The sequence below is a fragment of the Pleurodeles waltl genome, chromosome 5, assembly GCF_031143425.1.
Source record: "Pleurodeles waltl isolate 20211129_DDA chromosome 5, aPleWal1.hap1.20221129, whole genome shotgun sequence".
NCBI classification, from domain to species: Eukaryota; Metazoa; Chordata; class Amphibia; order Caudata; family Salamandridae; genus Pleurodeles; species Pleurodeles waltl.
In genome coordinates this window covers 230,696,331-230,723,559 of record NC_090444.1, presented here as the reverse complement: position 1 = coordinate 230,723,559, position 27,229 = coordinate 230,696,331, and the positions used below count along the sequence as shown (strand labels likewise).

The 27,229-nt window shown below is 43.9% G+C and overlaps 1 protein-coding gene across 3 annotated transcripts in view; it reads right to left on the bottom strand.

The window, feature by feature from the left end:
- The window catches only part of UBR2 (ubiquitin protein ligase E3 component n-recognin 2), a 1,248,744-nt gene that overhangs the window by 838,843 nt on the left and 382,672 nt on the right, over positions 1 to 27,229 (bottom strand). For all 3 annotated transcript variants that reach the window (XM_069233963.1, XM_069233965.1, XM_069233964.1), the window contains exon 16: positions 10,011 to 10,072. In XM_069233963.1, the coding sequence (XP_069090064.1) occupies positions 10,011 to 10,072 (62 nt within the window). The remainder of the gene's footprint in view (positions 1 to 10,010; positions 10,073 to 27,229) is intronic.

Here is a 27,229-nt window from a genome sequence, read left to right as displayed (position 1 = left end):
ATAGTTCACTTTATTTGTTTGTTTCGGCAATCACTTGTGGTACATTTGCAGAATGCTGAACATTTGAGAAGAATGTCGACAGGGACATATTTTCGTAGAACAGGTTTTTCAAGTACGTCTAAGTTTTGTGGTAATAGGCTTTAGAAATTTCATAGGTTTTAGCTCCCCATCAATATCTTCCCAACCAAATTCACACATATCTTTTTCTTCATATGCATGATCCAACACACTTACACATTTTCTGATCAAGTAGAACGCTCTTTTAATGTGTGCACCCGCAGAACATAACATCAGTGGAAGGTCACTTAGTGGGACGGATCACTTGAACTCACTCTACCAAAAAATGTCAAATGTGTGATAGTCAGAACTCGTTTTCCACACACATAAGGTTTAAATCCTTTTATAATCTTTGCAGGTTCAGCAGTTAAAGCTCCAAGCTGTGTTCCAAGCTTGCTCATAGTATCATCACCCGTAAGAATATGTGCCTTGATAACAACACTGGGCATTTCTGGGTCAAGTTTCTTGCACAGAATATAAAGCAGGATTAAGTGACTTTTCTTGCGTGTTCCATAACGTATCCATTACTCCAACAATCCTTGACTTATGAACATTGCAACAAATCTAAGCAGCACAATAACATCTGTGTTATTTGACAGTACAATGACTCGACTGGAACCGTTTCGAACAGCCCACTCAACATGTGGCACAACACAAAGGTCAGCTTCCTCTAATCTTCTTTTAACTTCCTAAACAATATGGCTCATACCTTTGAATCTCTCTCTGCTGGCACCAACTCCTCATTGACAATCACTCCACTTGCAGTAGCACAGCTATAGGTGTCGAATTTTTGAGGCAGGCAACATCAACTGTTCCACTTGTTGACATTCGTCTGAATCTCTCACATAATATGACAGATAGTTCAACTGTCAAAGACAATGGGCAGTACTTGCAAGGTGCACACTGACTTTGATATCTGTAAAACAGTCTGAATGACCTCTCAGAAAATCTACATAGATGAAATCATGACTATTCACAATTGTGACATATAGTCCACAACAACAGCAGTTTTCAATGAGGACACCTTTTCTAATTGAAATTCTTCAGGTGAAAGTTATTTTCAAGCTCTTGCACAAGTTGGTGCTTCCCTGGTTGGGGTGCAGCATCGCCATCAAATAATGAGTATGTTGAAAGAAGATCACGTGACAGAATGTCCTTGATAAATTCACCCATTTCTTTTGCTACATCCATCCCCCTATGTGCTTGCAAAAGTTGTTTTTTTTGTAACCTGTTTTGTAGTGGCTGGTTGGACGAAACTCTTACTATGGCAATTAAAGTGTGGAAGTTTTGCTTTTGGGATTATGTAAAACAACTTTTTTCAATACAAATCTCTCCTACTCCAGTTCTGTGTATAGTTTCAATCCATGTTCCAGGACATCTAGGAGACATATTTTTAGATTGTTATCCACACATTGTTTGAGTAGGAAAGTACGCTCTTTTTGGCATGGTTATCCCCCACTTTTTGCCTGCTGTCAGTATGCTTTTACAGTTTTAACTGGGATCCTGCTAACCAAGATCCCAGTGATTGTGCTCTCTCCCTCTAAATTTGGTTGATTAGGACTTTGCATACCCCACAATTGGCATACTGGTGCCTCATATTATTCCTTAGTATATGGTACTTAGGCACCCAGGGAATTGGGGAACCAGGGGTTCCTCCATGTGCTGCAGCATTTATTGTGCCACCCATGGGAGCCCATGCAAAATGTGTCTCCACGCCTGCCACTGCAGCCTTCATGAAAAGGTGCATGCACCATTTCACCACAGGTCACTGCACCAGGTCACTGTAGCTCACCACTATAGTAGGCCCACCTGGCACAGGGGTCAGGGTGCAGGTCCCTGTGTGGAAGGGCACCCCTGCTTGAGCAGAGGTGCACCTACGAACTCCAGTTCCATTGCACTGGACATCATAAGTGCAGGGAAGCCATTTTATCTGTGTACTGGACAAAGGTCACTCACTACATGTATCCAGTTACATAATGGTTACTCCGAACCTGGGCAATGTTTGGTATCAAACATGTTGGGATCATACCCCAATACTGTTGTCAGTACTGGTTGTATGATTCCATGCACTCTGAGGGCTCCTTAAAGGACCCCCAGCACTGCTTCTACCAGTCTTCTGGGGTTTTACGGGCAGCCTGCACTGCTGCCACCCCTCAGAAAGGTTTCTGCCCTCCTGCTGCTTGACCAACTCAGGCAGAGGAAGGCAGAACAAAGGATTTCCTGTGGGAGAGGGAGGTAACACCCTCTCCCTTGGAAATAGGTGTTACTTGGCTTATAAGGGGTAGCCTCCCCAAGCCACCATCATGCTTTCAAGGGGACATTTAGTGCCCTCCTTGCATAAACCGGGTTGCACCAGTCCATGGATCCCCCTTCCCTGCTCTGGCACGAAACTGGACAAAAGAAAGGGAAGTGACCACTCCTCTGTCCATCACCACCCCAGGGTATGTGCCCAGAGCCCCTCCAGGTGGTCTCTTGATTCTGCCATCTTGAATCCATGGTGGGCAGAGGCCCCTGGGAGCGTGTGAGTGGCCAAGTCAGGTAGGTAGGTAGGTGACGCCACAGCCCCTCCTGATGGGTGGTCATCCTGCTAGGTGACCAATCCCCCCTTGCTGGGCTATTTATGGCCTCCCTCCTGGCTGGATACTCAGATTCAACATGCAAGATTCTAGCGAGACTCCTATGCATCGCTTACTTCATCTTCTGGCCACTAGGACTGCAAATGGACCCTCCAGGAACCGACAATTTGCAACTTTAGTGACGACTCCGCTCTGCAACATTGTTTCTCTGGCTCCTTCCAGCAACTGCAACATTTCACCTTCTGTGCATCCTATCCTCTGGGGGCAGTGAGTCTTCAGCCTGCACAAGAAGTAAGAAGGAATCTCCCTTGGAGTAACTCCCCTGTATCTGAAGGCACTAACTGCAACTACGACCAGCTGTGTGAATCTCCTCTGGAACTGTGTGGATCCTGCATCACAGGTGGTGTTCTGGCGTGGTCCCCTTGGTCCTCTCTGCCAGCTGTCCAACGTGGGAGACAGTAAGCCCTTGCCTCTCCGTGCAGGACAGTACCCCTGTAAACCACGACTCTTGCAGCTACCGAGGCTTGTTTACCCCTGCCCCAAAGAATCTTCAGGTCCCGGGTAGCTCTCGCCCCAGCACAGTCTCCTTCCTGCTGCACCAACGACATGGGACTCTTCTTCAGAAGTGATGAGTGGGCCTCACTGAGACTGCTGTACCTACTGCCAGTGGGTTGCCTGTGGGGGCTGCCTCCTCTTCTTGCGGCTCTCCTGACTCCAGAGGGTCACCCCGGACTCCCCTCCTTGGGTCAAGTGCCCTGGGCCTTGCTTGTCATCTTTAGCCTTGCAACTCACCTTCTTCCTCTTTTGCATTTGCCAAGGCTTGTTGGTGGTCTTCCTGCACCACTGACCCACTGCAACCCGATAGCCGATGCAGGACATCACCTGCATCACTCTAGGGGCTCCTCTTCAGCTCCTGTGCTGCACAGCTGGTCTTCTTCCTCCCCATCAAGCTGGTCCTGCATTCACAGAAGAGGGGTTTTAGTGGCTCCTGCCACAACCGGACACTCCATTACGAACTGGACTTGATCCCCTTCCTTTTCTGCCAGAATCCACCTTTGGGTTCTTCCAGTCATGTTTGGGTCTTCCACAATCCTTTTCCAAAGTTCTCCTGTTGGTTTTGGGGAAAACCAGGTACTTATCTCTGCTCTCCGGGTCGCTGGGGGTCACTCTTTTACTCACCTACTTATTCCATTCCCTTGGGGGGGGGGACTGGATCTCACATTCCACTTACTTAGTATATGGTTCCGCCATACCCTAGGGCCTATATTATTTTCTATTGCTTTTGCCATTTGCCTATTGCTTTCTAAGTTTTTACTGATTGCTAATGTGTATGTAATAGTGTGTTTACTTACCTCCAGTTGGGGGACTACCTATTCATTATTCTAGTATTTGTGTTACCGTAATAAAGTACCTTTATTTTTGTAACACTGTGTGGTTCTTTAATGTGTGAGAGTGCTGTGCGACTACAGTGGTATTGCCTAAGCTTTGCATGTCTCCTAGATAAGTCTTGGCCGCTTATCCACAGCTACATCTAGAGAGCCCTGGTTCCTAGACACTGCCTACAGTTCACGAATAGGAGATACCTGGACCCTGTATAAGGTGATAAAAACATAGGTGCACACCACACACCAGATCAGCTTCATACAGTTTGGTTACAAAGTTGTGTAGTCGCACAGGCTCAGACATTTATAAGTGGTTTCCTTTGCTGCTGCATGACATGAAGGATGTCAATATGTTTATTAAAACGTTCCCCTCTCTTTCCCACAAGTTCGTGGTGAAAAACAGTTTCACAATGGTCCGTTAATTTAGAATTTGTCATCTTTCTGCAAACACTGCAAACAGAAAGGACTTCATGGTAAACAAGTGGCCATTGAGCAACATATTCACTTTTACATGTCTGACCAACAATTCCCTTGGAGCTTTTCTGTGATCTCTGGATCGTCTGTTCCTTTTTCATATCTAAAGCCACAGCATTGAACCTTCCCTCGCTGTCTTTCACCACAAAATGTCTTTGGATTAATTTTCTGTACAGGTACAGTTTTTTCCACCTCTAGATTCTTCACTCTTTCCAAATACCAGCACCCATAACTCAGGTAGCTTATGCAATTGAATTCGCAAAATACAGTTATCAGTGACAACAGAGTCTTCACGTGCAGCTCCCAATCACCTTCCAGATCAGCATGTACCAAGTTTTTCACTAGAGCTATCATGTGTACAACATTTCCCCATTACATGCAAAGTTCTGATTTTTGTTCACAATCTTTGACAAACTCCACAAACTTGGTTTTCTGATTTTGAACTTTGTCTATTGAACATTGCCTGGCTTTGCATTATGTCACTGGATGAAGTGCACCCTGTGCCTTGTTGACTTCTGAGATAAGATATGCAAAACCTAATTTGTAATTCTTGTTCCAGAAAGCATTCCAACGCAATGTTTCTATAACCTCAGATATGCTGAGCATACCTTGTAACAAACAAACATGAGTTACGCTCAATACTGACTGGACAGTTTTGTTTCCAAAGATTTCAGCCTCAATAAGTACATCGTCTATGCCACATCCACTGAGAACTTCCTGCACACCAGAACGCAACTTTTGTCATGTGGAAACGCATTGCTCATAAAAATGTCAGCTGTGATAGGGAAAACACCTTCATCAAAGAAAATTTGCAGGATAGACTGCTGTTCAAGCTGAGCATGCACATTTTGGAAATATTTTAGAGCTGTGTATACTGTTGTGTAGTTTGTGATGGGAGATGGTATTACTGGTAAAAATCCAACCTTCTTCAGTGGAACGGTATTCCGGGAGATCACAGCATAAATTCCAGCCCACCAAGGAACTGGCTTTTCTTCATCCTTCAGTCCGCACCAAATAAGCGATGAGATAAATTCAGTTAAATCAGCTTTGTGGACCGCAGCATCAGGTAGAAGATCCATGTGTTCAGCCACTTTGAAACCCTTTTGGCAGACTGGGAGATGTTGACGGCTTGTAGTGATTTTGAACACGTTGGCAAGGCAGTTGGGTTATAGGTTTGCAGCCTCGTGTTATCAACAGCTGACAGCTTGTTTTTCAGCAGCTACCTCATTTGTAGTGTCTTGAAAAAGCACCACGGCAGTATCATGTGTGCTGATGTTCCAGATAAAGAGGAGCTGTCTTCAAAATCAAAATTATCAAGAGCAGCAATTGTAAATCCTTTCCTGGTAAAGTGACTTTGAAATTGTGTGCTGTTGGATTCACAAGATTTTACAGCATGAGCTGCTAACAAGTTCCTGCTCCGCACTACATTGATACACCAATTACATTCATTGAAGTGATTAGCTCTCTACTTTTGCACTTGTCAGACTGCGTGGGCAGTCATGAAGCGGAGTTTTGTTGTTGCCCTGATGTAGTTCATAAAACATGATTAGGAAAAGATAGCTCATTTGCATAGCATTAGCCTGTCGGTTCATGGGAGTGTCTTCCACTTCCTCACTTATATCTTTAAAGCCATTATCAATGTTGTCAGCTTCTGTTCCAAACTCATGAACTTTACTTTGTAAAAGTTTTGCTTTGCTGATATTAAGCAATGATGTAAAAAATATTAAGACAATATCAGGTATTCTTTTGATTCCCATGATTTGCGGAGCTCTGTGGCATCACAAAATGTGTCATTAAGTCCAAAATTACATCTTTCAGGACATTTCTTAAAATGGTTCCTGCTGATTTTACTGCATCATGTGATCTTATTTTGGCAACGAGAACTTCAAGAGTCAGTTCAGCTGAGACCATCATAAGTGGCTCATTCTTTTTGTTAGACTGACAGAAAAAATTCTGTCATTTCACATTCTCACCATAAAAATCTTTATTTCATTATTATGGATCAAAACAGTTTCATCAGTGGTGACCATTATTTCTCTGATCTCAGTGAGAGTGAACCAGTAGTCAGCACTTAGATTGGCTTTAAAACTTAATTAGCTTTTTCTTAGAGTGGCAGTTACGTTACTGCTGCAAGCTCTTTGTACATTCATATTTTCGAGTGTATGCACGCATTCAGTTTGGGTGGGCATATAAATCCGCTGCAAATACATTCACCTCACTGTTTAGATCAGCTACTTGGCTGGAAATGTCATCATGGAAAAAACTAGCTGCAGATAAAAACATGTTTGCCCTTTGAGACTCACAAACTCTGTACTTTGTTTTTTCGTCAATCACTCTGGCCCTTGTGCTGGATAATCCACAGATAACACATTGAAGATCCTCTGCTTTCTGATCAGTTGTTGGAGGTCGATGAGGGATAGCCATCGAACTTCCAAGTGTATGGGCATTGGGTTTGGTTGCCATCGCTTTCTCAGAAGACTTGGATTCTTCTTGTGATTCACTGCCTTCTATTTTTTTGACACATTTTTTCCAGGCTTTTTTCCCATTGCATACAATTTGCAGCACTTGTTGATCCTCTTCACCCATCAGTTTCAATCTTTTGTGAACTTCATCTTGCTGCATTTCTGCAGCATCTTGAACTCTCTTCTATCCAGTCGCAGTTGATGTTCGCTTTTCTTATGGATTATTTTGGCAAATTACACATTTTTCTTGGCTGAAGGAGTCCTCAGATTTTTTTTAGTTAGCAACACTCTGCCAGGAGGTAAACATCCTCTACCACCACTTGCTTCGGTCATGTTTACGAATTTGAATCAACAGAAAACCTGAAACAAAAACAATATTAAAATAAATTACCAATATGATTGCTAAAACATAAAATTGAGCTGCCATTTTGGAAAATGGCAGTAGGGTTGCGCCGAGGAGTAACTGTTTGTCTCTAAAAGACTACTTGACCCCAAAAACCTGTGTTTTGATACCAAAATGAAGTATATATTAGGCTCATGGTTCCGGAAACATTACATCATCACTGCAACACAGCTGCTATTTTTTAGAATTTTGTCCAGAAAATAAAATAAAATAAATAAAATCGACCCGAAATACCAATGTCTACCCAAACTAAATTACTTCTCTAATGATAAAGATGTCAAAAATGAAAATCTCTGTACAACAGTGTTTTTTACAGAGGTATATCAAGGGGCCAGGACTATCCCTGCCATCTTTGGTATGTGACTCCCAACGTCTCCTAGACCTGGGACATGCCGCAGCCAAAGGGCACCAGGAAAGGCAGGAAATTAGCTACACACGTAGGCGTGTTGCAGTACCCAGCTAGTTACACCCCCCTAAGGTGGGCTGCCTGATGTGCTCCACAAAGGAACGGTTCCACCATTTCGTTTTAGTGGAATCAAAAACTATGGGACCGGGTTAGGCCCACTCACCGCAGGAAGTGGTCATACAGGGGGTGTAGTCACCACAGGTGTACATAAGCATGTTGGCTACAACCCTACACTCAGTTAAACACCCCATAATTTAGCATTTAGATGGCTCCCTGACACCAGGAACTCAGATTTGACTGACGAAAAAAGAATGATGACAAAGGGAAGTCGACCATCGCAAGAACTGAGGACTAGCTCTGGACCTTTGGTGCCAAAACCTACCTACCCCGCTGCTGTCCCGACAATCGCAAGTACCTGACTCATCCTGCAGCTGGGTATCTTCCAAATGCCTCGGAGGGCTCCCAGCACTTGTCTAACTAGCCAACATCTCCCTTGGAGTGGAGGTGTCCCCCCCCCTGCAGGCCCCAACTGCGATTGTCCAGTTCACCATTTGCGTATCATCGGGTCCACTGGGGGAGCATCTCACCAGGAAGAGGATCAATAGTGTCCAGGAGTGCAGCCCCGGTGAGCTAGCCAGTGTTTGAGATGCTGAGCCTACCGGGAGTTACCCTAGCCAATTGCAAGCACCAAGGCTTGTGTAGCATCCAGTCACGACAACAACATTGCCAAGACCAACCTAACAACAAGGAACGTCAGCAACACTAATGCCAGTACAGAGATCGGCCCTGCTATATTGTCCACCTCTACCCTTCCCCCACCCAAAAAAAAAAAAAGAAGTGAGAGCCTCTAAACCAAGAGACCCGCCAGACAAAACAGCTCTGCACCGAGCCCCACAGCCCGAATCCGAGCCAACCGAGGGTAAATCACCCCCCATCCCCCCTCGTGCCCAGCCCCTCCTTTGCCCCCCACCCCCCAAGAACCTAATGCTCCTTTGGGTTCTGATGGACTTGTCCCCAAGCCCCCACTTGCCTCATTTTTCTGCTTACAGGTTTCTCCATAGGCCTCAGCGATAGCACTCGAGGCTACCCTTGCGACCAGCACCTCTGCACACACCAGGGCAGGTAATCTGAAAATGTTGGTGGTTCTAAGGACCTTATCCACTACGTACCTTAAGCCCAGAAGTTCAAACCTGTATGTCATTTGCAAGTGACACTGTGCAGTGTATGTTTCCCCCATAAGATAAGAGTACGTGCTCGAGGTTTGTCTCTCCAGTATGACAGGTGTATTTTATATGTTTTGAAAAATGGCTAACTCAGAATTACTTACCTGATCTTAAAGATCTTGGTGTCTAAATAAAAAATCTGTTATTTTTCTAAATCGGTCTTGAGTTTCTTCTTGAGTGTGTCTCTCATTTATTGGCTCTGTGTATTCAACAAATGCTCAGCACTACCCTCTAATAAGCCTAAGATGCTTGCCCACGAAAGAGAGCATTCACAGGTACTACTTTCATCCCAGTAAGCTAATACGGGTCACCTGTATTATCTGCATAGCGTACCCCTAAATTGTGTATACCACTTAGATAGCCAGCTTGCTACAAAAACAAATAGACATGACTTTGCCTGTCAACAGAGCAAGTAGCTAATTCCTTATAAAGGCCATCCAGCATGCCCAGACCCAGCTTGCAAACACCTGGGAGATGCTAGGCAACCCCATTCATCTTCATTAATCACCCATGCTTCTTCATGGTCTTTCCAAATACAGGATCCTGGAACTGGGCCTGATTCCAGCATATATGGGTGATTCACTGAAAATTTGTATACAATATTGAGGTACATCTTAATGAAAATCTGTGTAGCGAAATATCCATTTGAATATTCTTTTTGCATATTGATATGTGTTCTTTCGGTTGTTTCACTTACTCCTGTGCCATTGTTTTTGTATTGCATGTGATTAAATTTGCTTGTTAAATCTAGGAAACATGCTTAAGATATGGAGCAAAATATGTTAGATGATCTTCGCCTCATTACCGATAATCGAAAAGCTTGTGACTCCTTAAAAAGAGCCCCCTTTCATCAAGATGATTACATGTAACAGCTATGAACAATTTTGCTACTAAGTTATAACAATAAACTACATGAGTGAGTATACCAGCGTTGTAAAACACAGAGCACACATTATTGCAGAGTTTAAACAAGATACTAGACAGCCAAAAGTGCAAATAGAGGGGTAAAATGTTTAACTCCACTTACCAACGGAAGTTGTTCGGGAAACTTGTAAGCTACCTCACTTTTACTCAATAAGCCATGTAAACCTGCAAAGACAAGTGAAATACAAGTAATCAATTTTCGAAGGCACTGTACAGTAGTTTAGCTCTTGATTGCATTTGAGTGAAGCATGTAGACACACTTGTGCAGAACTGTACACAGCACTGAAGGAACAGCATTTCTTGAGTGATGTACAAATATAATCTCCACATTAAATCAGATGCATGGTAAACATCTGGTCTGAAAGTACTACTGTCATGTGGCACAGTGAGGGTCTAGTCTGGAACCACACCATGGTATTGTGCTTACAAATAGAATATGTGGACAACAAATTTCATTGCACAACTGCGCCAAATCCATTCGAAGTATTCTGTTACACCTGCAGACTGAATTCTGAAGCGGACTCAATGATTATACTTTCATAACACTAAACAGCAAGATATCTTTAAATGTTGAAGCACTAGTCTGCGGAATGCAGACTGAAGTGAAAGCTGAAGGAGTAGTGCCGATGGGGGCATGGTACGTGTGAACAGCAAGTAGTTGTAGGCCGTGTGCAGAGGAGATATCGCAAGCCTACCACAGGTGGGGAAATCCACACATCCCGTGAAATACAACACAACAGGGGAACACCCCTAGGAACAGCTAACGGTGTGCGGTCAAAAATGAGTGATTATACTTTCAAAACACTGAACAGCAAGCTATCTCTAAATGTTGAAGTGCTAGTCTGCAGAATGCAGAGTGGAGTGAAAGCTGCAGGAGTAGCGTATATGGGGGCATGACAGGTGTGAACAGGGAGTAGCTGGAGGTAATGTGCAGAGGAGGTTTCGCAAGCCTAGGGACAGCTATCTGCATTGTGGGTTTTTACCACCAGCAAGGCCACTAACACAAGCCCCACCCACACAGGGCCAATAACAGATGCTGAAGTGAGATATCTGCGGGTGTGAGGTCAAACAAGATTGTGCAGGGGAGGCCGAGTGATCTGAAGAGGAACTGGGGAAGAACACTAAAAAATCTTGGGTGTACAAAGCAACCAGAGTGAGTTGCTACTCACGTGGAAATGGCCTTAACCATCAACACCGGGAAAACTATTCCATCCCCTTGCACACACCCCAATTAAAGAATGGGTCCCAATAGAAGCCTGGGTTGACTGCTTGGGCTTCACCAGCCCCCTAGAATAGCTGTTTAGGGGTAGCTGAGTGGCAGGCCAGGGGGAGCATTACATAAAGGCCAACAATGTGATCCAGAGTAGCCTTGGTGAAAAAGTATAGGAAGAAGGCCTGAAACGAACTTGCAAAGATGGACAGTCTAGAAACACTAGATCACAATGTGGTCAAAAGTAATGCTACAAGTACCTATCCTCAGCTGAAGAAGAGACCCAGAGTTGAAGACTGCTGACAATGTAATTGTAATTGTATTTATATAGCGCATATGAAGCCTGAAGAGGGATTGAAGCCCTTTTTTTTTTTTTTTTACGGAACCCAAAATCAGTAGGTATTAGCTTACTACAATTTGGCATGACTAAAAAGGAAGGGTGAAATATTGAGGAGGATGTTTGGGGGGTACATATAAGGCATCAGTCAAATAGAGTAGGTATGGGACTTTTTTTTTTTTTAAATGTATACACACACTATGTTTAGTAAAATTTTATTTAGTTGATTAAACATCCTCTATATAAATACCTACATGTACACTGAGGCAATATCTACATAGTCTGCTGTCCACGTTTATCATGTGGTACTTTTTGTATGCTTTCAAATTATTGTAACTAACAAATACATAAAAATATACTTTGCACATACTGTAGTTGTAAGTAGCAGGGATAACCCTTTATATATGCAACCATATGTGCACAGACACAGGTCTGATATACACCTGTGGTTTAATATATATATTTTCCTTGACATAAATATATCTGCTTATAACAGGAGGCATAGTTCAAAGGACAATGACGTGTACTTTTTATAACAGCTGTTTTCCATACTGTGAGAAGTATAACTTGTCATGTCCGAGTATATTGATATAGTACATTCTTGAGTTGTGATTATAGTTGTCATGTGGGGAAGAGTCAGCTTTTGACTAATCTTCTCAAGTGGAGATGGTTGTCTGTGGATTCTATGTTTGCAGGTACCGAATTCCATAGTTTGCTGCTTGAACGGACATGAATGTTCCACTAATGTATGTAGGAATTATGAGCATAAGTTCCTCTGTTGTATGTATTTGTTGATTTTCTTCCGGATGAAGAGTGGTCCATTTCCATGTATTGCTTTGAATGTGATGCAAAGAGGCTTCTGACAAATGGTAACCAGTGTAGCATCCTAAAAGGGTTGGGGGATGTGTGTGTGTGTGGGGGGGGAAGAGGGAGAGAGGGACGGGGAGGTGTGTAGGTGTGTCTTTCCAAGTAGGAGGCTAGCAGCAGCGTGAGTCTTCTCATTGCTGACAAAGTTGAGCTGAGATAGAGAACATTAGCGTAGTCCAATTTTGACAGAACAATAGAGAAGGTAGCTTGAAACGTGTGTGGGAATCGGTGTTGCAGTCTTTTCATTGTGAGAAAGCTTGATTTGGCTACCTTATCCACTTGTGGATTCACGGACAGGTTTGCAACCATGCTAATTCCAAGTTTTTTTTTACCTCCTACATTGTCAAGCAAGGTGCAGAGCAGATTTTAAGTTTTCCAGTCACCAATGGTATCTCAGTTTTGGAGGGGTTCAATTTGAGGTGGCTCCACATCATCCATTGGGCAATGGCCAGGAAGCAATTGAAGAGTTTTGATATGTTAATGTCCTTTGGGCCTTTAATTTCAGAAGTATCTGTGCGTCATCTACATAGTTATAGCAGGTGATCTCAAACCCTGTGATCAGATCTGGTAGTGACTGCATGTAGCTATTAAAAAGCATGCCTGAGAAGATTGAGCCTTGAGGGACTCCTGCAATAAATATTGCATGTTTTAGAAGAGAGTGTGAGTGGTGGTTAGGTGTATTATTTAGGTTGTTGTGTAGGTAGGGTGTGATCTAAATGGGAGCTGTGCCCTCTATTCTGGCTTTCTAAAGTCTTTGGATGAGTGCATATTGAGCCACTGTGTCAAAGGATGCTGAAAGGTTAATGAGAAGAAGAGCAGCAACACTGTTGTGGCTCACTGGATTTGTAAGGTCACCCCAGATAGAGATGAGGGCCAATTCAGTGCCTCTTCCTGGACAAAAAACAGTTGGGGAGTTGAAAAGTATTGAATTGTCTTCAATGAACTATGCTTAGTGAAAGCTGCTCTTTTTATGAGTTTACTCAGAAAAGGTCTCCTTGCTATAAGTCTGTAGTTGTCTGGGTTTTGATTGTCCATGTTAAGATTTATTTATTTATTTATTTTTTCTTTTTTTAAAAGAGGCATATGTATGTTTTTTTTTTAGGTCTTCTGGGAAAACTCCTATCATTAAGGAGTTGTTGAGTATTCATATTGGGATGCATTGGGAATTTGTTTTTTTATTATTGACCTGTATATTTAGTTGTGTCTGTGTAGAGATCTTGTCTTCAGTGTTGTTTGTAGTTCCACTGAAGTTTAGCACTTTGTTGTCTGATCTTGTCTAGTTCTGTATTCATCCAAGGTGTATTTCCTTTAGTTATGATTAAATGTCTTCAGAGGAATTAGGCAATCAAAAGCTCTATGGAGCCATCCATGGAGAGTTTAAAAAAAATTGTCAGAGCCTAGATCTGTGTTGGAGGTAAGCATATTTTCCTATTCCTTTAAGTTCAGCTTGTTTCATTGTCAGTATGTAGTTGGGGTATGGTGGTTTTAGATGAGGTCAGTTTTGGTGTCTTGTGTTGGAAGGCAATGAGGAAGTGGTATGACCATGTGACAGGAGTAATTGTTTGGAGTATGAATATGTTTGGGTTGGCAAACTTTATATCTAATGTGTGTCCAACAATGTGGTAGTGTTAGAAATGAGTTGCTTGCTGTAGTTTGTGTGTATCTAGGCCAGTGAGGATGTTTAGGAGGTGTGGCATATCAGGTTTGTCAAACTATATGTTAAGGTCACTGAGATGGCATAGGTTTAAGTATATTGTAAGAAGGTTAGAGATTGTATCTAGCAATGTGTCTGGGAATGTTGCATTAGTAGGTGGTGGTCTGTAGAGAAGGAGAAAGTAAAATGAACATGTCGGTGTGGTGCTGCATCTGATAAGGAGGGTCTCACAACCTTGTAAAGAAACATCCTCAGCTTTGGTGAGGGTTGTTGTTTCTTTAATTATGTTGGCTAACCTGCCTTCTCTTTTGCCATTGCAATTATGTGTAACAGTTTCATATCCTGGTGGAACAGCTTTGTGCAATACTGGTCACTTATCTTTCCCCAGTCATGATTCTGTAATGAAAAGTAGATCTGGTTGTGTGTTTATCAATAGGTTGAATATGTGGTAATTGCTTTTGAGTATCAAAGTACAGACCGTGCAAAGGTTGCGGAGTAAGAGGGGGTGTTGCAGAGGGGCAGGAGGTGACAGAGGATGCAGGCACACCTCTGAAGCAGAGGAGGTGTGTATTAGACCTGGCATCCTTGGTGTAGTTTCCCCCTAACTTTTTGTCTTCAGGCCACCTGTTGTGCTGACTTCGTTTGTTGCCGGCTTTAGGACTATACGCACTTTACCACTGTTAACCAGTGCTAAGTGCTTGAGCTTTCTCCTTAAAGCATGGTAGAACTGGCTTATACTCAAATGGTATATTTAATTTACCTGTAAGTCCCTCGTAAAGTGGCACTACCTGTGAGCCCAGGGTCTGTAAATTAAATGCTACTAGTGAGCCTGCAGAATCAATTGTGCCGCCTACTTACGTATCCCTCTAAACCGGTCCCAGGACTGCCGTTGCAGCCTATGTGTGCAGTTTTAAACTGCCATTTTGAACTGTCAAAATAAAGCTTTTGGCAGGTCCAAACCTTCCTTTTTTAATACATATAGCCCCATATATACGCCCTGGGTAGCCGAGAGGGTAGGATTCAATGTATTTAAAAAAAAGTAGGACATGTACTTTTAAGTTTTACATCTCCTGGTAGTGAAGACCTCTTAAAATTGTTTTTCACTGCTGCAAGGCTTACCTCTCCCATAGGATAATGGTTGAGCTACCTTATTACAATTAATAAGCTGTGACTTCCAAATGGGAACAGGTGGCTCATTCATGTTTAGCGTCTTCGAAATTGTAATGAAAAATCTGAACTCACGGTGTATTTCTCCTAGACAGTCACAAACAATAGGGAGCTTAGGGGTGCCAGGTTATGCCATCGCCGGCAGGAGAGGAGGGATGATCTGGGTACAGCCCCACGTATACTTGTATTGGCTGTGTCCTACCTCCACACAAAGGGCTGCATACCCTGTGTAGTTAGTCCTGAGCTAGGACAAGGAAGGGAGGGCACCTATGCACTTCAAAGGCATGCCTCTAGAAGCTACTCCCCACTTCAAAGGCACAAGTGGGTATTAATACTGGACCTCAGACACCAACCCCTGAGTACACTTCTAGGCCTGTGGATACTCTACCACGAAGAAGAACTGCTGTGTTGCTGAAAGTGGACTGCACATCTGAAGGACTGCTATTCTGCGGTGCTGACCTGCTGCCCTCTTGCCTGGGTGAAAAGGACTGGACGTTAATCTGTTAAATCCACGACCTCGAAGTGACTACAGGACTAGTTGGCTGGCCTTCTGACTGAGCTTCAGGGACAGAAAGTTCCAGCAAATGTTGACCCCCAGCATCCGGTCTCTGCCATTTGTGACTCTACTTTCCAGGTGGTACCACTCTAGACCTGGACCTTGAAAGTGGGCTGAAAGGGCTTTGCCAGCCTCTGTGGACCCAGCGAAAGCAGCACATCTCCTCTATTGTGCGGCACAACCCAGAGCAGAACTGACGCATTTCAGCTGCTGGTTGGATCAGTCCCATTGCAGCCCGTCACTCCATCGAAACCGCCGCTGCAGTAACCATCCTTTGTGCAGGCATCGCTTGTTGACAGCAGCCTCAACAACAATGCCAGACTTCGTATCATAGCCTCTCAGCTCCTCGGAACCGACACAGTGCACCAATATCCTCAGGGGAGGCCCTTTGATGATGGGATCCTCAACAATGCCACAGGACCTCTAATCACAGCCTTGAGGTATCTCGGACCCGACAGATCAATTCAGCTGGGAAATGCATCGTGACCCGGACTCTCGCAACACTCCGCAAGCAAGGATTTAAGGTACTTTCTTAAGTGGGCCTAACTGGGTCCCTGTGACTGGCCCATGCTCCATTGAGGTTGGCCTGAACTCGTGACTTTATCCCGGTACAGCATGACCCGAAAGCACTTCGTGCTTTTTCTTTCTTTGCCCTATTTACAACTAAATCTAAAAACCTGTATTTACCTGGTTCTACGGAATGGATTTTTGTCATTTCAGTCTTGTTTTGTTTAATAAAAATAACTTGGTGTGGAATTCTTTCTGTGTGGTGGTTTTCACTTTATTACGGTTTGAAGAGTTACACAAATACATTACACATGGTCTTTAGGATAAGCCTTACTTCTCTGTGCCAAGCTACCAGAGGGTTGAGCACAGGTTAATTTAGGGCTGGCTTGTGCCTCACACTGACAAGGATTGTAGTTGGTACTTCACCAGAGCTCACACCACAATAACACAACAACTCAATTTCTTAGTGTCCTGCAAAGCAAGACAATGAGAGTGCAGACAATACCCAGTGACAATCATTGGAGTCATAGTAATAGTGCATGTGGCCCAATAGTAGATCCTAACACCACCAAGGGGCAACACCTGAAACCATTGTTGTAAAAGAGCAACTTAACTGAGAAGCAATGGCCAAAGACAAACCAGGCTAGATCCTACAAATAGTTATATTGGACAAATTCAAAAAGTACACACATGTTGAGAGCAACTGCAGGGCAAACTAAAAGCATGCTGTCCAAGTTGAGGGAGTATTAAGGGGGGATGATCAGTTGGAGCCTTCATCATCCACACAGGCTATGGTGCATTTGATTAAGGCCATTAGAACTGCACTGGAAAAAAAAACTATGCGGAATAAACAGTATGATAGTGGTGAAGAAAGAATTTGTAGACAGCATGAATAAAGTAATGCAGGCAGAAAGTTGAATATCTGATTTTGAGGACCCGATGCAGCAGCCTTAAGCCACTGTAGCCAATCTGAACACACCAGTGTAAATATTATTGAACTGAAACAACTTACGTTATTTGAGTTTACTGGAAGATGTGAAGGGAAATAATCCACAGTCATTTCTAGACTGATGACCCAGGGGAAATGATCCCTGTAGAACAACTACCACAATGCTTTGTAGTGGAATGGACACCCAGGGCATTATAGCAAAAGCCTCAGAATAGAGTCCTGCCTATGAAATTGGAACTATTCTCACAATGGCCACAGTAGCAGCTTTCGCTCTTGTGGAATGTGCTTTAGATTTACAACGGGGGGGGCTTTTTACCTAAATGGCATGAAATCAATATAGAAGATACTACCTGTCTAGAAATGGATTGTTTTGTTGAAAGTAGACCAATCCTTACAGGACCATAATTTATTAACAGACCGTCTGTCTTATTTCTTTGTTTTGTCTAGGTAGAACTTTAAGACTCTTTTTACATCTACTAAAGTAGTGATGTCTCTGCTGGAGTCAAAGAATGTGATAAAAACAGACAACAAGATCTGAAACAATCTAAAAACAATTTATGGAAGGAAACTAGGGTAGGTTCTCACCACTACTCTATTGCTATGAAACATGGTGAAGGGTTCTGTGACGTGTAAGGCCAGTATTTCACCAATTCTACAAGCAGAGGTAATGGCTACTAAAAAAGGCAGACTTCCAATTGGTATACTTCAGGATACTTTATCTTAGAGCTCTCGTGCCATTTGAAGCCAGTTAGCTCTCAGTTCAATTGTAGTTTGGTTACCAGCAGCTCAATCATAAAAGCAAAAAGCAGAGGTGACAATGGACACCCCAGCACGGTACCCAGCTCTATAGGGAAGGGGTTTGACAATAAGTTAGTGACTGACTCATGCCTTAAGGCTTTTGTGGATGAGATGAATGTTGCCAAAGAACATGAGGACGGAATTCATGAAGCTCCTAATTGAGATTATTAATCACTTTTTTTAAAACCATCAGGAGTACAGCCAAGGGGTCCTTGATTCTCTGATATAAGCATCTAATGTTATGATGCATGGATCGCTAAGGCATCAATAACTTTTGTACTACCATCAGTAGGTGATTTGATAGGACGTTTGCTAGAATGTTAACATCAGTTGAGATGTAAGATGGGAATGTAGGAGTAGCACAAGTTCACGGGTGGGCCCAGTTTCAACACCAAAATAACGGATTGCAGAAGTCACATAAAAGTTTGACACTCTCATAGGAGGAATTCAGTTAGCGAAGAAGGGATTGGGCTGGGAACCTTGAGAAAGAATTGTACAATTCTCTAGTCAGGACCTGGAGTTTCCCCAGTTGGAATTTGGCTAATAGTTTCAGTGATCTCTTATAACAATGTTATGCTCTCTAGGGCCCTGTAAATTGTAGCTACACAAGTGTAGCAAGAAATTCAGGTAGCCCATAATGTTTGTCATTTTCTTTGCAGCCAATGTGCTAGTGAAATCTTGCACAATTGTGTTTGCTTAGTCATCAACTCCTACTCTTGACTTGGTATACTACCAATAGGTTTACTTTATTCATCTCTTCTATTACATCATAAAGCAGCTTCCCTGTGTTTTCACATAGTCACACTCTACCTTTGGAAGCAAGCCAAACTCCCATGGCCTCTTCCAAGAGATATTGCTGGTATTCCCGCTTTGCGATGCTAAGCTTATGTAAATTCTCAGACATGACACTATGTCACAGCTCCAAGAAAGCTGCCTCAAGGTCGTCTAAGTTCAAAGTGGAGTCTAAAGTACTTCCTTTCATCACTGGCTTGAGAGCCTCCCGTAGGTTTAAAGGTGAGTCCACGGACACTTTTTGAAAATGAACTTTTTGAACGTGCTGTTGTCTCCCTTTAGACAGCAACCACGGGGACAGTCACCAAATGCATGCAGTCCCAGGAGCCTTGGTAATTTTGTGACCTCTGTAGGTATGTCAGCTGACAGCCCTCTTGCATAAACTTGTACTTCCGTTACACTGTGTGCTTCTGCATAAGAAGAACTAATTACTTACCTTTGGGGACACCTTATCTGGTAGAGACAATATCTAGTTCCAAATTCCTTCCCTTAGAATTACACCCAGGGGTCAGACTGGAACCGGAGATTTTTCATGAGCAAAATGGTGTTGATATGCTCAGCGTCTGTCACTGGCATTGTCCGCACTGCAAATGACGTTGTGGGTCCTAGCCATGAAGAACACAGACCACTGGTGAGTCAAAGCTAAGGCCCTAAAAGGGGAGTACCTGCCCCTATAAATCAGTTTGCAGAGCGAATAGTATGGGTGGGTCGGGTACGGGATCTGCAACTACATATTGTCTCTACCACATAAGGTGTTACCAAAGGTAAGTAACTTGTTCATCTAATGGAGACTTCTAGTTGCAGATGTCTTACCTTAGAATAGAAACCCAAGCAATATCATCTCAGGAGGAGGGTCTGCAAACTAAGAACAAACTGGAAAGTCCTGCAAGAACAAACGTACAGACGTAACTGTTCAAGCAATAGTTCTTAGATGCCTATGTTGCAGCCTTACAAATGTCAAGGACTGGAACTCTACAAGCTAACATGGTGGTCGCAGATTTAGCTCTGGTGGAATGAGCATGCAAACCCTCAGAGGGTTGCTTTTTGGCCAGTGCGTAACAGATTTTGATGCAGAGTATGACCCTTCTGGAGATGGCTCGCTTCTGCATTGCCCAACCTTTCTTCGCACCCACATAACAGAAATAGTTGATTATCCACCCGGAACTCTTGTACCAACAAGGTAGATGCCAACACTATTTTTGGGAGCAGGAGGTGGAGTCTCTCCTCTTTGTTAAAAGGATGTGTGGGGGGGGGAGGGGAGAGAGATTGTAAAAAGTAGGCAAGGTGATGGATTGGCCTACATGAAAGGGCGTAACCACTTTTGACAAAAAGGAGGCACTAGTTGTAGGAAGCTGGCTCTGTATATACTATCTCAAAGTGAGAGATAGTGTGCACAGAGTCCAAGGGTTCCCCTTAGAGGTTGATAGTGGCAAAATTAGATATTACTAATGTTCTATTTTGTGGTAGTGTGGTTGAGCAGTAGGGTTTTCAGAGGGTAATGTTAAGCATTTGTTGTACACACACAGGCAATAAATGAGGAACACACACTCAAAGACTTAACTCCAGGCCAATAGTTTTTTATATAGAAAAATATTTTTTCTTAATTTATTTTAGAACCACAAGATTCAAGATTTTAGGTAAGAACATAAAATGCAAGGTACTTCACACATGTAAGTATAGAATGTTGATTCAAAGCAGTAGTACACAAAGTTTTGGTTAAAATGGCAATAAGCTATTTTAAAAGTGGACAGTGCAAAAATCAACAGTTCCTGGGGGAGGTAAGTTTGGTTAAGTTTCTCAAGCAAGTAAAGCACTTACACAGTCAGTCTCCTGGGCACAGGCAGCCCACCATTGGGGGTTCAAGGCAACCCCAAAGTCAGCGCACCAGCGACACAGGGCCGGTCAGGTGTAGAGGACAAACGAGGGCACAAAACACACAGGCACCTAGGGAGAACAGGGGTGCTCCGGTTCCGGTTTGCTGGCAGGTAAGTACCTGCGTCCTCGGGGAGCAGACCAGGGGGGTTTTGTAGAGCACTGGGGAGGACTCAAACAGGCACACAAAACACACCCTCAGCGGCACATGGGAGGCTGGGTGCAGTGGGCAAAGTAAGCGTCAGTTTGCTATAGAAAGCAATGGATGGACCCGGGTGTCACTTAGGCGATGCACGCAGGGCACCGTGGGGGGGGGGGGGGGGGGGGACTTCTCAGGCAAGCCACAAACTGGGCTAGGAAGAGGGCCACCTGCTGGTCACTCCTGCACTGGTGGGTGGTTTCTCTTGGTCCTGGGGGTTGTGGGTGCAGTGCTTGGTCCAGGCGCTGGGTTCCTGGTTACCAGGCAGTTGCGGTCAGGAGCCTCTGGATCCTCTCTGCAGGTGTCATTGTTGGGGTGCAGGGGGGTGGGCTCGACTCAGGTTACCCACGTCGTCACAGTCGCTTGGGAGTCCTCTCTGCGGTGTTAGTTCTCTGGAGCTTGAGCCGGGGATGTCGGGTGCAGGTGAGAGAGTTCTTTGAAAGTTGCTATAGAGTTGCAAAGTTGTTGCAGTTCTTGAACAGTACCGCTGTTCACAGGAGGTCGCTGGTCCCTGTCGGATGCATCGCTGTGCAGGCTCTTTGAGTCTGGAGACAGGCCGGTAGGGCTGGGGCCAAGTCAGTTGTAATCTCCGTCGTCTCTGCGGGGCTTTCAGGTCAGCAGTCCTTCCTGTTGTAGGTTGCAGGAATCTGATTTCCTAGGTTCAGGGTCGCTCCTAAATACTAAATTTAGGGGGGGGGGTTTAGTGCTGGGGGGCAGTAGCCACTGGCTACACCCTCTTTGTGCCTCCTCCCTGAGGGGAGGGGGGTCACATCCCTATTTCTATTGGGGGAATCCTCCAATCTCAAGATGGAGGATTTCTAAAGGCAGGAGCCGCATCAGCTCAGGGCACCTTAGGGGCTGTCCTGACTGGTGTGTGGCTCCTCCTTGTCTCCCTCATTATCTCCTCCAGCCTTGCCACCTAAAGTGGGGGCAGTGGCCGGAGGGACAGGCATCTCCACTACCTGGGATGCCCTGGGGTGCTGTAACAAAAGGCATGAGCCTTTGAGGCTCACTGCCAGGTGTTACAGTCCCTGCAGGGGGAGGTGAGAAGCACCTCCACCCAGTACAGGCTTTGTTCCTGGCCACAGAGTGACAAAGGCACTCACCCCATGTGGCCAGAAACTCGTCTTGTTGTGGCAGGCTGGCAGAAACTGGTCAGCCTAGCACTAGGAGTCGGACTGGTATTCAGGGGGCATCTCTAAAATGCCCTCTGGGTGTATTTTACAATAAATCCCACACTGGCATCATTGTGCATTTATTGTGCTGAGAAGTTTGATACCAAACTTCCCAGATTTCAGTGTAGCCATTATGGAACTGTGGAGTTCGTGGTTGACCAACTCCCAGGCCGTATACTTATTATGGCTACCCTGCACTTACAATGTCTAAGGTTTTGCCTAGACACTGTAGGGGCATAGTGCTCATGCACTTATGCCCTCACCTGTGGTATAATGCACCCTGTCTTAGGGCTGTAAGGCCTGCTAGAGGGTTGACTTAACTATGCCACAGGCAGTGTGAGGTGGGCATGGCACTCTGAGGGGAGTGCCATGTCGACTTAGTCATTTTCTTCCCACCAGCACACATAAGCTGTGATGTAGTGTGCATGTGCTGAGTGAGGGGTCCCCAGGGTGGCATAAGACATTCTGCAGCCCTTAGAGACCTTCCCTGGCAACAGGACCCTTGGTACCAGGGGTACCATTTACAGGGGACTTATCTGTGTGCCAGGGCTGTGCTAATTGTGGGAACAAAGTTACAGTTTAGGGAAAGAGCACTGGTGCTGGGGCCTGGTTAGCAGGGTCCCAGCACACTTTCAATCATAACTTGTATCAACAAAAGGAAAAAAAAAGTCAGGGGGTAACCATGCCAAGGAAGGCATTTACTTACACGAGTGCAAAGCACCACTTTGTCAGGGTAAATGGAAAGGTAGCACAGCTCAGATAATGATGCCTGCAGCTCACACACCCTGCGGACAGATGTGATGGCCATTAGGAAGGCTGTTTTCAAAGTGAGAAGCCTGAGAGGACAATTGTGGAGAGGGTCGAAAGGCGCGCACATCAGAAAAGTCAAAAACAAATTCAGGTCCCACTGAGGAATAATAAATGGGGACGGAGGAAACATGTGTAAGGCCTTTGAGGAACCTATTTACAATTGGAGATTTAAAGAAGGTTGATGAGGCAACCTCACAGAAGTGGAAGCAAATGAGTTACTTACCTGTAACTGCAGTTATCCAGTATTGGCATCTTTCACAGATTCACATCCTTGAGCCATTCCCCGTCGTCGAATTGGGAGTCTCACAGTACAATTAGAAAAGTACTATGCAAAAAACACGATAGGCAATAATGGTAGTAGGACCTGAGTCGACTAGCCTATTTAAGTGATTTTTCTTTAAATAAAAAAAAAAAGGGACTAAACTTAAACTATGACCAATCAGGCACCAGCACCCTCTGGAACACTCCCAAGAGAGGCTCCTACCAGCAGATATTTAGAGCACTAGAGAGAAGAATATTGTTAGAATATAGGGAGAGCCTCTAAGGGGAGGATGGTGGGTCACAGGTAATGAAAATGTCACTTACCCAGTGTACAACTGTTCGTGGCATTAGTCGCTGCAGATTCACATGTTTAGCACAGTCCGCTGCCTGGTGTTGGGCTCGGAGTATTACAAGTTGTTTTTCTTCGAAGAAGTCTTTTTTGGTCACGGGACCGAAGGACTCCTCCCTCTTCGGCTCCATTGCGCATGGGCGTCGACTCCATCTTAGATTGTTTTCCCCGCAGAGGGTGAGGATGGAGTTGTTTGCTATAAATAGTGCCCATGCAATGGAGTGAATACGTATGTACATAAAAAGTTTATAATAATTATTTACAAATGTACAAATGTTTAAGATTTAAGATCTACTTCTAAATGGCTACAGGCTGCCCGGGGAGGCGGGAGGGCACATGTGAATCTGCAGCGACTAATGCCACGAACAGATGTACACTGGGTAAGTGACATTTTCAGTTCGATGGCATATGTTGCTGCAGATACACATGTTTAGCATAGACTATAAAGCAGTTACCTCCCCTAAAAGCGGTGGTTTAGCCTGTAGGAGTTGAAGTAGTTTGGAATAATGTTCTTAGTACAGCTTGGCCCACTGTAGCTTGTTGTGCAGTTAGTACGTCTACACAGTAGTGTTTAGTAAATGTATGAGGCGTAGACCAGGTTGCAGCCTTACATATTTCGCTCATAGGACTGTTTCCTAGAAAGGCCATTGTAGCACCTTTCTTTCTGGTTGAGTGTGCCTTTGGTGTAATAGGCAATTCTCTCTTGGCTTTAAGATAGCATGTTTGAATACATCTGACTATCCATCTAGCAATGCCTTGTTTAGAGATTGGATTTCCTATGTGTGGTTTTTGAAAAGCTATGAACAGTTGTTTTGTTTTCCTGATTAGCTTTGTTCTGTCAATGTAGTACATTAGTGCTCTTTTGATGTCTAATGTATGTAGTGCCCTTTCAGCCACGGAATCTGGTTGTGGGAAGAACACTGGCAATTCTACTGTTTGATTTAAATGGAATGGTGAGATTACTTTTGGTAGAAATTTTGGATTTGTTCTTAGAACTATTTTATTTTTGTGTATTTGAATAAATGGTTCTTGTATGGTAAATGCCTGTATTTCACTTACTCTTCTGAGGGATGTGATTGCAATGAGAAATGCGACTTTCCACGTTAGATATTGCATTTCACAGGAATGCATGGGTTCGAAAGGTGGACCCATGAGTCTTGTTAAGACGATGTTAAGGTTCCATGAAGGAACTGGTGGTGTTCTTGGATGTATAATTCTTTTTAGCCCTTCCATGAATGCTTTAATAACTGGTATTCTAAATAGAGACGATGAATGAGTAGTTTGTAGGTAAGCAGATATTGCTGCGAGGTGTATTTTTATAGATGAAAAAGCGAGATTCGCTTTTTGCAAATGTAGTAAGTATCCCACTATGTCCTTTGTAGAGGCATGCAATGGTTGGATTTGATTGGTATGGCAGTAGCAAACAAATCTTTTCCACTTAGATGCATAGCATGCACATTCTTGTGTGAGGTCTAAGTGTCCGAATTCTAGGATTTCAGGAGCCAAATTGCTAGATTCAATGATGCTGGGTTTGGATGCCTGATCTGTTGTTTGTGTTGTGTTAACAGATCTGGTCTGTTGGGTAGTTTGACATGCGGTACTAGTCAAAGGTCTAGTAGAGTTGTATACCAAGGTTGTCTTGCCCATGTGGGTGCTATCAGTATGAGTTTGAGTTGGTTTTGACTCAATTTGTTTACTAGATATGGAAGGAGAGGGAGAGGGGGAAAAGCGTATGCAAATATCCCTGACCAACTCATCCATAGAGCATTGCCTTGTGATTCGCGGTGTGGGTACCTGGATGCGAAGTTTTGGCATTTTGCGTTTTCTTTTGTTGCAAACAAATCTATCTGGGGTGTTCCCCAAATTTGAAAGTACTTGTTCAGAACTTGGGGGTGAATTTCCCATTCGTGGACTTGTTGGTGGTCTCGCGAAAGGTTGTCTGCTAGTTGGTTTTGGATCCCTGGAATAAATTGTGCTATTAGGCGAATGTTGTTGTGAATCGCCCACTGCCATATTTTTTGTGTTAGGAGACACAATTGTGTTGAGTGTGTTCCTCCTTGTTTGTTTAAATAATACATTGTTGTCATGTTGTCTGTTTTGACAAGAATGTATTTGTGTGTTATTATGGGTTGAAAGGCTTTTAACGCTAGAAATACTGCTAACAGTTCTAGGTAATTTATATGAAATTTTGTTTGGTGTACATCCCATTGTCCTTGAATGCTGTGGTGATTGAGGTGTGCTCCCCACCCTGTCATGGAAGCATCTGTTATAACGTATTGAGGCACTGGGTCCTGAAATGTCCGCCCTTTGTTTAAATTGTTGCTGTTCCACCATAGAAGCGAGAGGTATGTTTGGCGGTCTACCAACACCAGATCTTGAAGTTGACCCTGTGCCTGTGACCATTGTGATGCTAGGCACTGTTGTAAGGGTCGCATGTTTAGTCTTGCGTTTGGGACAATGGCTATGCATGATGACATCATGCCTAGAAGTTTTAGCATAAATTTTGCTTGTATCTTTTGGTTTGGAAACATAGCACTTATTACCTTGTGGAATGCTTGCACTCTTTGTGGACTTGGAGTGGCAATTCCTTTTGATGTGTTGATGGTTGCCCCTAGATATTGTTGTGTCTGACACGGTTCGAGGTGTGACTTTGTATAGTTGATGGAGAAACCCAGTTTGTGAAGGGTTTGTATGACGTATGTGGTGTCGTTTGTGCACTTTTTTACTGTGTTGGTCTTGATTAGCCAATCGTCTAGGTAAGGAAACACATGTATCTCTTGTCTCCTGATATGTGCTGCTACTACTGCTAGACATTTTGTGAATACTCTTGGTGCAGTTGTTATTCCGAATGGCAACACCTTGAATTGGTAATGTATTCCTTTGAATACGAACCTTAGGTACTTTCTGTGAGAAGGGTGTATCGGTATATGAAAGTACGCATCTTTTAGGTCTAATGTGGTCATGTAATCTTGCTGTTTGAGCAGTGGAATGATGTCTTGTAGTGTGACCATGTGAAAGTGGTCCGATATGATGTAGGTATTTAGTGTCCTGAGATCTAATATTGGTCTTAATGTTTTGTCTTTTTTTGGAATTAGAAAGTACAGGGAGTAAACTCCTGTGTTTTTTTGTTGTACTGGTACTAACTCTATTGCATCCTTTTGCAGTAGTGCTTGAACTTCTAGTCCTAAAAGTTCTAAATGTTGTGGTGACATTTTGCGTGTTTTTGGAGGGATGTTTGGTGGGAATTTGTGGAATTCTATGCAATAGCCATGTTGGATTATTGCTAATACCCAATTGTCTGTTGTAATCTGCTGCCAAGATTGGTAGAATTGGCTTAGTCTTCCCCCCACTGGTGTTGAGTGAAGGGGTTGTGTGACTTGAAAGTCACTGTTTAGGTGGAGGTGTTTTTGGAGTCTGGAATCTTCCCCTACTCCTTGGGAATTGACCCCCTCTATATCCCCTGAAACCTCCCCTTTGGAATGAACCCTGATATGGTGTGGTTCTTGTTTGTTGGCTGGTGGTGTCTGTGGGTTGGCCACGAAACCCCCCTCTAAATGGAGTTTTTCTAAAAGAGCCTCTGCTCTGCGGGGAGTAGAGTGCGCCCATGGCTTTGGCCGTGTCTGTGTCCTTTTTAAGTTTTTCAATGGCTGTGTCCACTTCAGGGCCAAAAAGTTGTTTCTCGTTGAAGGGCATATTAAGGACAGCCTGCTGGATTTCAGGTTTGAAGCCTGAAGTGCGGAGCCAAGCGTGTCTCCTTATGGTGACAGCAGTGTTGACTGTTCTCGCTGCAGTATCGGCTGCGTCCATTGAAGAGCGGAT